This window comes from Antrostomus carolinensis, unplaced genomic scaffold, assembly GCF_000700745.2.
Source record: "Antrostomus carolinensis isolate BGI_N321 unplaced genomic scaffold, ASM70074v2 scaffold40247, whole genome shotgun sequence".
NCBI classification, from domain to species: Eukaryota; Metazoa; Chordata; class Aves; order Caprimulgiformes; family Caprimulgidae; genus Antrostomus; species Antrostomus carolinensis.
The window spans coordinates 1-13,474 of record NW_010328757.1 but is presented as its reverse complement, the minus strand read 5'-3'; the positions used below and the strand labels follow the sequence as shown (position 1 = coordinate 13,474).

The 13,474-nt window shown below is 38.0% G+C and overlaps 1 protein-coding gene across 2 annotated transcripts; it reads right to left on the bottom strand.

Moving 5' to 3' along the window:
- Nucleotides 1–239: 239 nt before the first annotated feature.
- SRP54 (signal recognition particle 54) lies at nucleotides 240–11,707 on the bottom strand. Of its 2 annotated transcripts, XM_010172345.2 has the most exons (15): nucleotides 11,630–11,707; nucleotides 10,413–10,504; nucleotides 9,741–9,825; nucleotides 8,711–8,815; nucleotides 7,430–7,496; nucleotides 7,275–7,332; nucleotides 6,417–6,567; nucleotides 5,362–5,510; nucleotides 3,932–4,032; nucleotides 3,733–3,819; nucleotides 3,248–3,321; nucleotides 2,890–2,998; nucleotides 1,927–2,097; nucleotides 1,384–1,479; nucleotides 240–703 (listed from the first exon to the last, which is right to left on the bottom strand). In XM_010172345.2, the coding sequence occupies exons 1-15, from the start codon at nucleotides 11,705–11,707 to the stop codon at nucleotides 612–614; spliced, it is 1,515 nt and encodes a 504-aa protein (XP_010170647.1). In that variant the 3' UTR covers nucleotides 240–611. The 2 variants fall into 2 exon arrangements, with proteins under 2 accessions (XP_010170647.1, XP_010170648.1); XM_010172346.2 differs by lacking the exon at nucleotides 10,413–10,504 and having other exon boundaries at nucleotides 300–703; nucleotides 11,630–11,652.
- Between the last annotated feature and the right edge of the window lie 1,767 nt (nucleotides 11,708–13,474).

The following is a 13,474-nucleotide window of genomic DNA, read 5'->3' as shown; positions in this document are numbered from 1 at the left end:
CCAATACAATTCTGGAAGAGTTTTGTATAAATCTGAGCACAGAACATCCACCTTCTAAAAATGCTCCTTGGAGAACACCTGAGCAGCAACAGCACAGTTCAGATACTGAATTATTCTTACAGTATCTCTGCCAAACATAAGTTGCAACAGTCCTTAGAAACAAATCAAACTAAGGAAGTAACCTCATTACATACTGATAAAGGACAGTTATGAAAGTACTAAAGAAACAGGCCATTCCCTTGTTTAAACCACTTAAATTTTATTTTACAGAATATTTGTGATATTTTATGTTACTATAACCAAAGATCAGGGTTGTTTACAAATATAATGGCTGCCATTTGATGTAAACAATTAAAAAGTGTCTCTAAATATTAAAATTTTACATCATGATTTTGTTTTATTAAATTGAATTACCCTTTGTGCCATCAGGTATTAGTGGAGAGGAACTAATTAAAACAAAAATAGTTTTCAGAAATTAGATGTAGAAACTGAGAAGCCTGAATAAGATTTCAGAAGACCACTCCCCCCATCACTGTAAAAAGGAAGAAAGCAAATTCTTTCACTGAAGTGGCAATGAAGAGTCAACCAAGTCCGTTTTTATTAAGGCTTCTTTACATATTATTGAATCCCATCATGCCTTTCATATTTCCAGCAGCACCCTGTTGAAATTGTCTCATCATTGACTGCAATCCTGCCATGCCACCTGCAGAAAATAAGTGAGAACACGGGTGTGTTAATTAACTCTTAAGCACAGCCATCTTGCATCTGAGGCCTCATTACAGCGCACACACACTATTTCAATACTATACAAATACAAAAGCCCAAGAATGTTAAGCCAAGTTTAAGCAGCTATCAAAAATAGACAACTGGTGAGAAATTACAGAAAGGTCTGCAAACGCCAGGCTTAAAGTAGATTTTTAAAGTTACCTGTGCATTAAGATCTAGGCAAAAAAAAAAAAACCCTAAAAAACCTTGAAGGATTTACCATTTTCAGTTGGTAAGGTTCCAGTATGGGAGTCTTTATTTAAAGCTGCTCTAGTCAAATTTAATTATTTGAGACAAAGCTTCGAAGGGAAGTCAAGTTTAGGAATAGATTTGCTTTACCACAGTCATCCTTCAAGTCATCACTTTACTATCTCAGACACCACTCCAACTGCTCATTTTGAGAGCTGAATCCAAATGAAGAGACTAGATTAAGCTCTGGTAAGTGCAAAGCATTCATGATATATGGACTAAACTTTCTGATTCTTGCTAGAAAACCTAGAAATACTTAATACTGATATATAAAGCACACATTCTTGCATCACCGTCCTCATTTCTATATTTCAAATGTTTGACCATAATTGGTAGTCCTCTCCTGAAGCTGTAAAAAGCCATACATACCCATATGATGAAGAACTCTTGGATCCATCATCTTTGCCATCTGTTGGTTCAGTTTGGCCAGCTGAGATGGATTTACATTCTTTGACATATCACCACCTAAAAAAAACCACAACGAAAGAAGAACAACTGTAAGGAAGTGGATTAATACATGGGGTTAAAAATAAAATAAGTCAGAATTTTACCTCCTAATTCTAGATTCAAATCCATGATCAAAAGTTACTACATCAGCCACTTAAAAGTATTTTAAGAATCAACAGTCCCTGCACCCCACATAACAGAGTAAAGTGTGAGTACTGTAGTAGTAATGAAGTCTACATTGATAAAGCCAAAAATACAGTAGTTTTCACTGCTAAGGTAGACATTACATCATGAAGAACAGTGCAGCTCTTACTAGTTACTTAAAAAGAGCTTCTAAATATAATGAAAATGAGCGAGCTATAACTCTCTCCTCTCCCAACACCTAACTGACATTTTCACATTTCCTCTGTGTTCACATATCAAGTGACTTCCTCACTGACTTAATTTTATTTTATTTTTTTTTACCTTTGAAAAGTCCTTTGATGCCTCCCATCTTTTTCACCATCTGTGCAAACTTAGTGTATTGGGTCAAAAGCTCCTGAACATCTCTGGTAGAAACACCTGAACCTCTTGCCACTCTTTGGATTCTTCCTGGCTGCTTACTGAAAACTTTGGCACCATCTGTACTGTCAAGTTCTGCAATTACAGTGTGGGAAAGAAAAATCCATTAGGTTAGTGACACTAAAATCTGTCACAGCTGGTAGAAAACTTGTTCTCATTATTGTTGAGAATGTAGTTTTGAGCCAGAGAACAAAAATCCAGCTTTAGAAGTGATAATACAGAATTTTACATATAATTGAAATATATTATTCTAGGGAATAATATTAAAGAGCTGTTATATTCATATGTTAATCATCATGATAGAAAAAGTCACCTGAATAACTTGTGCTCTCAGTATACTTTGTCTTAAGCCATATTAATGGGTTCAGCGCAAGCATAAGAGCATACCTGCCCTGCAAGAGTTATGGGTGGATTAGAAACAACACACCTGGAATTCCAGAGACCAGGCTATGTCCCCAAGTAAATTTGAGGGTGGGTAGGAAAAACCACAGCAATAACAGATTAAATATCAATGTGGCTTTTTAATTTGCAAGTATAGTGTTAATAATTTAAGCAGCACAGTTACAGTATGAAAAATAAAAATACATTAATTTCCAGAAAAACACTTCAAAATCCCACCTATTCTACACAAGACAGAACAGCAACAGGCAGTTGTCCAGGTATCTCTCTAAAATATTTAGACTTATTCAGAAAGTTTGAGACACTTGTACTCTTTGCCATTTTTAAGAGTGATAAATGCTCCTTGTAATTTTCTGTCACTGTAGACGCTGTTTTATGTCCAACTCATTGGACATAAAAAGACAAGATCTCTATAAATAAGCTTGTTCCAAAATGGAGAAAAAAAATAGCGAGTGAACTTTGTTTTACCTTGGTCATTCATACTGTCCATTATAGTCATCAGTTTCTTTAGCCTTGCCATTGATTCCTGTTCATTGCCTTTACTCATGAAGTCAGTTCCAAAACCAGGGATCATACCCTTGTTTTAAAAATGGAAAACAAAATCTGTGTCAGAATAGGCAAAGCTAACTTTAATTAAGCAGACAAATATGGACAAGCAAGTTTTAGTTCAGTAGTTATGTATCACAGTAGGCAAATAATTTCACCTTTTTGAAAAACAAAGCACAGACTAGCACCAGTTTGAATTAAGAGTTTTAAGTTTACAGCAGAAGTTTGTCAAATCTAAATGAAAATCTGATAAAATAGGATTATTTTTGGGATAACTAACCAAGATCTGACTGAATGGTCCCATTTTCATGATGTTTTGGAATTGTTCATACATATCTCTTAACGTAAATTGACCTGAAGTACAACAACAAAAGAAAGATTAGCAGAAGTCACACTAGCATTTTAGTCTTTTCTCAATTATTTTTTATATTGGCAAGGTAAATGCTATACTGCATAGGTAAGTAAATAAACAAACCTCTTCTCCACTATTAACATGCCTAAACCATTTTAGACAGCACATACTTAACAATTAAGCTAGTTATTCTGCAGTTATAGTCTGACAGACTTACCACTCAAATAAAAACCCAAAACAACTCAATTTACTTGCCTGCCACATTTATTAAAGAAAGAATAACCATTCTTCACTATGCACATGCAACAAGTGACTTGACTCTACACTTAACACTAATTAACACACTGGTGTACATCTCTGAAAGAACCTGCCACAGTAATACACCTGCTATCCAGGCCTTGGGAATAACTTACCATGTTTGAGTTTTTCTATGAGTGCTTCATTATCATCCAACTTTAACTCATTTACTTTATCTATCAATCCTTCAATATCACCCATACCTAGAAAAAAAAAACCAAACAGCTCTGAAATTAAGATTAAAAAAAATAACAATGTGACTTTCTAATATCCAATTCAAAGTATCTTCCAAGTAGAGTTGTACATAGTACATACCAAGAAGTTTGCTGATGAAAGGCTGCGTTTTAAAGGGTTCAAAGTCATCTATGTGTTCGCCAGTTCCAATAAAAATAATGGGACTCTTTGTGGCAGCAACTCTGCAGTAAGATATATTTCATGAAATAGCCTCTCAAAAACCAGCCATCTTTTGTACCACCCATTATCATAATCAGCTAGGCATTATCAACACAATGCATCCTCTCTGAAGTATCCTTCTTACTCCTCAAACTATTAATGCAAAAACATCCAGCATTTAGGATGGTTAGCTGAGAGCAGCTGACAAGATTTTCTGCTTTGAAAAATCACGAACAGAAATAGAAGTCACTTATTTTCATTGCTGAATTTAAGAAACTTGAGAGAAAAGGAAAAAAAATACATCATCTCCATTTCATCCTAATACTGGGAGGTCAGATGAGACAGGCATTGATTACTTTTTCATCAAGGTACCTTCTACAACAGACAGCAAGCTCATTTTCAACAGAGGAAAAAAGCTTGGACATAAGAAAAATCAGAACCTTTTAACCAATCAATCGCTGGCACCAGCTTTTACATGAACTCAGCTTCCAGTCTACAGAAGGTGTAGAACAAACACAGCAGACTTGATGTGCATAAGTGCACGGCTTTCAGTATTTTCATTTTGCTCTTCAGTTCAGGTTTCCATTACCATGTTATAAATAACAGCAAAATACATATGGCAGTTCAAGAACTCTAACACTTAAGATCAAAGTCAGATAGTGATTTAGTAAGTTGGTGACAGTTAACTCTGACTGATTTGACAAATCACCTCAGCTCCATACAAGCTGCGCCACTGAAACGCAGCTGGAGATCAGTCTGACATGCCTCATATAAGGCTGAGGATGAAATGTAACATTTCTAGTCAACAGAGACTGTCAAGATACAGCACACAGGAAGTCCAGCAAGAATGGAATTCAGGAAAGTATGACTGCAAACTAATTTTTTTACCAAACTGCAGGTCTCTGGCAATCCAGAGGTTCAATCTGCATCGCAGTTTTAAGGCCATTAGATAAGAATAGCGAGAGTTTTTCCCCTCTTGTCAAAAAAAGGGGTAAAACTTTTCAGGTAAGCCATATGTATTAAGTCCAAATTTATACTTGTGGTAAAAATTCCTGATATGCAAGATGCAATAAATATAACTGCCTGATGCTGTTTTCTGAAGACAGGCATGTGACAATACACACTACTGTGTTGGAATTACAGCATAATATCTGATTCTGACTGACATTAAATATCAGTGGGTGATCCTATCCACCAGTAGTAGGGTTAGAACGTAACTGCTACTGACTTAAATCTCAGATTCTGAGCAGTGAGACAGTGACACTTTCACAGGACAGGTTTCTGTGAGACAGCAACACATCTCATGGTTGTCCATGCACGGCCAGATGTTGGACACATATCACAATACTTACGCACTAAGAGCTCCACCTCCTTTTGCATGTCCATCGAGCTTAGTAACAATAACAGAAGCTACATCTACTTTATCTTTGAAAGCTTTAGCTTGAGCTTCACAAGCTTGGCCAATGGAAGCATCCATCACATACACGATGTTATCGGGTTGCTAGGAGAAATGAGAGATGCATAAATGAATAGCTTCCTGCACTCTCCAACAGCGTTCCTGCGCCACGGTCGGCAGCAGAACTCGCTGCAGGAACAGCGCGCAGGGGCTGCGCGGTTTAAACCAAAAGGGCAACTGTTTTATCAACACTATTGTCTAAGCACCATTTGAAAACTCTGATGCTGTATTACTATGGGACTCACCTATAAAGCAGTATTAAACTTCAGCAGATTTATTGTTATTACTTATGTTTTGAGTGATTTTAGCCCATATCTGAGCCAATAAGCTAATTAGTATCTACAAGCAATTAACAGCTAACAACATCTTCCATTCGGTTTTACATTAAGAGCTTTCAGACATCCATTCCTCTGAAAACAAGTTAGCCCTTAGCAGGAGTTGTGTGAGAAGCATCCTATTGTCAGGCAAGACCACAGAACAAACAAATAGTCAGACTTTTTAAACCCATACAAGAAACACCAGCTTCATTTACATATAAAAATGTTGAAAGTTATCCAATCATCTTCTATGTTTCAGAGCAATTATTCATGACAATCACAGGAAATTCAGTACATGTAGCTACAGGAAACCAGATCAGACTGGTTTTTTTACTTAGTTTCTCAATGCAAAGATCCTGAAAAGGAAAAGTTAAAGCAGGAACAGTAGTCTAGTTATGTGCAAGCGTCCTTCAATTATAGATACAAGAACTAAAACTGATACAGAACTATCAACCACTGATCATCCAGCCCCTGTTTATTCATATCTGTTTGAAATTTCTGATATAATCCAGGAGTTAAAGTGCTGACACATTCCACAGGAGCGAAATCCACAAAGAACATTAGGAGATAAACATAAATGAATTGAAGTAAAATTAGTACAACACAAGTTATGGTATTTCTTGAAACTACTCACTATTGCATTAGCAACTTGTAACATCTCTTCAAACAAAGAATCTTCCTGTTTGTGACGTCCACTTGTATCAACAATGATTATTTCAAAGTTTTCATTCTTAAATTTTTCAACGCCTTCTGAGGCAATAATTACAGGATCCATTTCTGTATAACTGATCACAAAGAGAAATGTGTATATATATATGTGCAATTCTTTGTTCCCAAAAGAACTAATTAAAACTTTCATCACTCAACTGTAAACTTAACTGTAAGCCTACCTGGATTTCAAGAGGGACTTCCTTTTACATCAAGTAAAAATTGATTAAAATCTGCCTTCCTAAGCCATTTGCTCTTACTATTCAGCGAAGTGAAGCACAAAGGACTGCCTCACCTGCTGAAGGTTGCACTAAGTTCTACTAGCCCTTCTCTGAAGTAAGATTTAACTGAGCACCTAGACAGTGCACCTCCAGTGAAGCTGAGGAAAGTTATTTACTGCTTTATAAAAGCTATTTTAAGTCCACTGCTGCCCCTACCTGATAATAAAAATAAAGGGTCCAAAAATCATATCCTTTAATCTGTAAAGACACTCCCTGAAAATCTGAATGTGTCTGCAACAGGCCTCTGAACTGCTGTACACTGAGAGAACATTCTACAGAATTATTCCTGAATGCCTGATCCCTTCTTATACCATCCCTACCTGGGTACTGCTGGCAGATGAACACTGAACTAGGCAGAATTTTCATTTGATCAGAGCAAATGTTACAATAAAAATCTAAGTAATGAGGCAACACTGAGTGGTGCTTAGTATGAGATGCTCAATAAGGAACAACACATTGCTGGAGCTGAATCATTCTCCAAACTGATTCTGAAAGATACTTACCTTCCATAAAAGGGAATTCTTGCTTTTGTGGCATTCTGTTTTAACTGGTCAAAAGCACCTGTAAGACAAGTACAGTCAAGAGATTATTTAAAAAAAAAAAAATAAAAAAATCTAAGTATTAGAGATAAAAGATCCACATCATTAAAGACTATTACCTGCTCTGTATGTGTCTGCACATATTAAACATGTTTTCCAACCTTTCCTCTGATAGAAGTATGCCAGCTGTGAAAAGAAATCCAAAACCAGTCGTTACACCAAAATCCTACTAGAAAGGATGACACCATAGAACAGCTTGTAAGTCGCTGAAGTGCACACAGAGGACACAAAGTGAGGCCAGCCTTCCTATAACTGAGACCACTTAGTAACACTGTCCAAGTATCAAATGTTACCATCTCTGTTATTTAGAAGTGTCATACAAATAATTATTAATGGCAAGATGAAAACAGCTGCTCAATTCTGCCTCCGATTTCAGTCTCCTAAACTAGGAATGACTACAAAGAATTCCAGCTCCCACTTTACTAACTCCTGGACTCTGCTTACTATTAATACTGCAGATAGCACCAGCTTTTAGAAACTACCCAAAGCAGTAAGTACTTAAGTACTGTAACAGCTACAACTGGTACAGCTCTCTGATTCTGTACTTCCAGAACAACAAAGATATTTCCATTGTGAGGACACATTTTGAAGCGATGGATGGAATCGTTACTTTCCCATAATACTCCATTGGTACAACAGACATTCACGGAACATTTGATTGACTAAAGACAAACTTCCAAAATACAGTTTGCCTACAGAAACACTAGGAAAGTCTTATGAAATCAGAGCAGTGATATATTCGGTATTCAGATAACTGAAAAAAGCAACAAAGATGCATCAGTCTTTTTCCACAGGATAATTTTTCCTCACAACAACCATCATAAATCGGTTAAGTGTTGATTCAGAGCATTCTTTTTTAGCGTTAAAAATACAAATCCAAATTTCCTCAATGAATTTGGGACTGGAAGAGCTTTCATACCACCCACTCATCCTTAACTGAGATATTTAACATAGAGGCCAACTTGTACTGGTTCTCCTAAAGATGTAATGGAATGAGATAGGTTCCATTCATAGCACTGGTATTAAACCCAGAAAGCAAAGATAGAAAGAATCCTTCTTATCCGTGTACAGTATTGTTTCAAGAGCTGAGTTTAAAACAATCTTGAAGTCCTACAAGCCTTAAATTGCCCCAATATTACTTTGGACATTCATCTCGTCACAAAAACCCCTCTGCAAAAATATTTCTACATAGTAATCAGTTAGTACTTTCCTACTAATAGGAACAGCACAGATCACAGGCAAATCCTACCAAAGGAGTCCCAACGACCACCACCTCCCCCAGGAAAAAACAAAACAAAAACCAAACACAAACCCACCCAAACAGATTCAGTGCAAGTTACCTTTGAACAGGTTGTTGTTTTACCACTTCCTTGCAAACCAACAAACATTATAATATTCTGTTTTCCTTTGGTAGGTGTCCATGCTTTGACTCCAGGATCTACAAGCTAAAGAACAAAGTATAATATATATGTTGCAGAATTGAATTTCAGAAGCACGGAGCAGTCAGTGTCACGGTCATGCCAGGTGCCCAGTTCTATATTCAATGGAACAAATCCATTCTTGCATATTCTAGTCTTAATTTGGCTCAGATGCAACAGCCCACGCAAGACAGCTATAGTATATAGTGTTATGCATAATAATTCTGTAACAGTAACAGTGTTAATTTCTTTCTAACACTAAGCACCAACATCAAGGTGACCTGTATATATTGCACAAGTGTAACAACCAACACAAAAACATGACCTTCACCCCACTACCACTGCTCAAGATGGACTTCTGATGAGAATCCTACAGTACACAAGACTTGTCAGGGTTGCTGCCTCAATTCTTGAATGAATAGAAGGTACATACATTCCTGAGAGCCATCATAGGGTGGGAACAGACTACAGAAGAACAGAAGACTGTACTGGTAACTGGAAAGAGGACACAACACTGCTACCCAGGTGCTGATTTAACCAAGCAGGCAGAGTAAAGAGAGATGTTGCCATCAACTGCTGGGTTGTTACTTAACACTTCTTCAAAGGTTTTTAAGTAGTTTGAACATATCTTCATAGAATAGCAAAGGTGTGTTTCTAGGACAGCCAAAGACATTCCAGAAGGTAACAGTACTCTGCCCTTATTTTGTCTTTAAATTTAAACTGAAGAGTAAAAACATCTGAACTCGAAGCTTAAACTGAAGTTAGTCTGAGATGCCCAGTGAGTAGCTTCAATCAGAAGAATACTACTGTTTGCAGTAGTAAGAAACTTTACAACAAAACCCACAACTGCAGGTACCACACAATAACCTCAAAGCTTGGCTTGCTACTCTACTGCTTCCACAGCCCAGACTGTGCAACAGAAGTGACGTAACACAGAGTTTTGAAGTCCTACCTTAACAAGTTCCTTAAAGACAGCATGCTGAATCATTTTTCTTTTGTTAAGGCCAGATGCCATTTCTTCAAGATCAATTGCAGACCTGAGTTTAGGAAAAACCATGAAACGCCAGCAAAACTTAAAGCATCACTTTAATCTAGTAATAAATGAAGCCTTTGCAACTGAACAGCACTCTGATTTGTCTTGAGTTCTCAGATAGAATGCATTTGAGGAGAGATGTACATTGCAGACATACATTACTTCTGTATACATGACAAAAACAGGTTTCTAAAATATTTGCATCTTTCAGACTTGCATCTACTTGAATTACACATCTGAAAATAGCCAAGGTAACAGTACTGCTCATATGCACAGATCTATTTATATCTGGCACAGAACATGTGAAGATGAGGTGTTTAGGAAGTAATAAAGAACTTGTTTACTACACCACTCAACTGATGACAGCAACAGTTTTTTGAAACAAGACTAACAGCAGTAACTGGCTAAACTGAAAGATTCTTTTGATGGAACTGGCTAGACTTTTAGTTCAAACTGTATTTTCCTGTTGAAGGTAATCTGGGTGTGTCTAAGGAAACTGTATTAAGTTTTAAGTTACTTATTTTCCTGTAACCTAAAATTACAGCTTTTACAAACATTAGAAGTTAAATGTATTTTGATTATTTCACTTACTTGACATTTTCTCTGAGTTGTTTCACAAGTTTAATATTAACATCAGCTTCCAATAATGCTGTACATACTTCTTTTAACATAGCATTTAAAACCTTTGTAGTAGAAAAGAAAAATGGTTTTACAATACACAGTATTAACTAAGTCAGTGTTAGGTCAAAATAAGAATGTGAAAGTATATTTATGACATAACCAAGGCTTTTACAAATTAAATACATGCAGCCCTATCATTATATTGACCACCACAAAAAGAGTCTATGCATTTGTTCCTATGTAAATGCCATTTAAATTTGGAAAGGTAATACAAAAAAAGAAGGGCACTTAATTACTATAACAAAGTAACACAAAACACTTATTGCATTAAGGACAACAGCAGCTTGGGTGGTAGCAAGACTTCCTGAACTTCCCTACAGGCACACCTTAAGAGACAGCTGTAGCAGAAAGCCACCAAAGGATCTCTACACAATCTCTGTAAATAAAAGCACTCCTTAAACGCAGGATGAACATACTGCTACCTGCTACTTTAAGCCACCTGTCTGCCCACCTGAGTTTCTAGCAATTCATTTACTCAGAGGCACTTCTAAACCATCACATCAGTTAAATTTTCCATCTTGCTTTTCAGTTAATGTAACTGAAAACATGTATTTATCATTTCAAACTCTTAGTTAAAAAAATACAGACTATACCAAGTCAAACAGCTTCCAGAACCCCACACTGTACTAGCTTGAATATAAAGGCAGCAAACATAACACAATCCTCACATTTCAGACAGCAAAGTTTACATTGGAAACTACTTGTTCTGCCACACTTCAGCTTCTACCAGCCTAGTACCCATCTCCACAGGCTAGCTGTGCACACACACGTAGATCAGAGCACTCTGTGTAGTCTCACAGCCTACCTTCCACCCAAACTTCGGCACATATTGCCTCCTCCAGCATCACCTCCTCAGAACACTGATCTCCATCAGTACAGCCACCAGGCTCAAGGACCCTTTGACCACGGGACTCACTATGTCTGAGGTGATTATACATACCTAAATCTGGTTCTAAGTTTTGGCAGTACTGTCAGGGGCTTAAAACCTCTAGCTAGAAATTTTACTTGAAGGAAAAGAGCCTCAGGATGACATCAACCTACTTCATGCTTCTCACCAGCCTTTGAGAACTTTTTCTCAGAACTTTGCTTTCTAAACATTAGTGCCATCACACATGCAGGCTACAAACCTCTTCATTGATAATGGTGGCATTGCTCAGGGAGCGCAATGCTGAAGTTATTTTTCTTCCAAGGTCTGCTAGAACCATCTTGGCGGCTTCAAGTGCAACTCAGGAGAATCTGGAAAACAATTAAAAATTAAATTTAAAACTAGTTGAAGCTATGCCCTCACAAATTAATAATTTCAGTATCTTTTGGGTTACAAAACCTGCTTTGCATTCCAGAAAGTGCACAGTCTTACTTTTTAGAAGTTATTTTTAGGAAATATTGTCCTGAAGTTAATTTTAGGCTATCCTGATGGCCTACTTAAAAACAGAGATACCACATTGCAATCAGGAAGCATCTCACTGCCTGGATTATTTGTGCATTGAATTCACCAGGAAAACACAGTCCAGACAGACTTCTGGAAAGAATGCTAACTGCTTTTTATCTTCTTATCAGCAATATGCTACATGACAAATAACATCAAGCAGAACAGCCTAGAAGCTCTGCACCCTGCAAAGACAGTATGATCAGATACAAAATAATTTGCCATCAAAATTGAACATTATTTATTTGTTCTATTTTATCTACCTTACACTAAATCAAACTGAACTTCCCATTTCAGTAATCCTACAACCACACTTGCATTTTAATAAGCAAAATTCACATTATATTTTTTTAACAGTTTTATTGAAAAACAGACTATTTTTCTTCATTACAGACACAAATCTTGCATACAAGCCTAAAGCATACCACAACTTGTAGTTAGGAAACCTTAAAAGGTTAATTACTGAAGGGCATGCAGAGTCTAGTCAACATGGCAAATCACTATTTATTATTTTTTATCTTCTAATTTCACAGTTGTTTTCTTATACTCAACTGAAACTACTTCACTTGTGAGAGCTAAATTCAGAATCTCACGTTTGAGTTCCATTAAGGACTTACAAGCCATCAGAATTACTAAGGGCTGCCAAGTAAATAAATTATTATAACTTTTCAGGTACAGCCCATCCAAGCTGCAAGCCACACTACAGACAAAAAGACACACAAGCTGTCTGAGCAGGTAGCCAGCTTGGGCTGACGGGTAGCCAGGAGGGCATCAGCAGCAGCTGCACTGCAGGATGTGCATATGCTGCATTGAGAGCTTCTGGGTCCTGGAAGCGCTTCTAGCTTTGATGGAGCACTCTGCAAACACACTGAACAGGCTTAAGCCTGGCAGGGCCCCACAGTAAACAAGCCAGGCTGTACCAAGCCGACCGAGGCCACAAGCTCCACGCAGGCCGAGCTGCCTCCAGCAGAAGCAGCCCGGGCACCTCTGCACTGAGCTCCCGGAGCATCGCGCTGCTGCGCGGTCCCAAGAGCTCTTCGCTCGCTGCTGACAAGCAGACACCTCAGGAACAAACGGGCTGCAGAAAGAGCAGGGTTTTATTAAACCTGTCACAACAGCCCTGAAACAGCTCTGTAGTGACAGACTGCCGACCCCTGCCATCCACCGGCTACAGACCTCTGCACAGGACTTGTCTGGCTGAGCTAACAGCACTCTCTAATGCACAGCAACTGTTACAGATACCAGCTTTAACAGGTAACAGCTGTTTAAAAGACAGCAAGCAAAAGGGATACTTAAAACCTGTGTAACAGAGCTTTGCTAAGCACATGCACACGCGGGTGAAGACAGCACAAAGCCTAACGCTAGGACCGAAAAAAGGCTGACTCACAGCGGCGACAGCCCGAGCTACCGCAGCGGCGCCCAGCCCCGGCTGATGAGCTTCCCCTTGCTAAAGTTACCTGCCGGGGGAGGGGACGGCACCCCCAGAGCCGCGCCAGGCACCGCCCGGGGCCCGACACCCTCGTTTGCACGGAAAAACCGGGGGAGG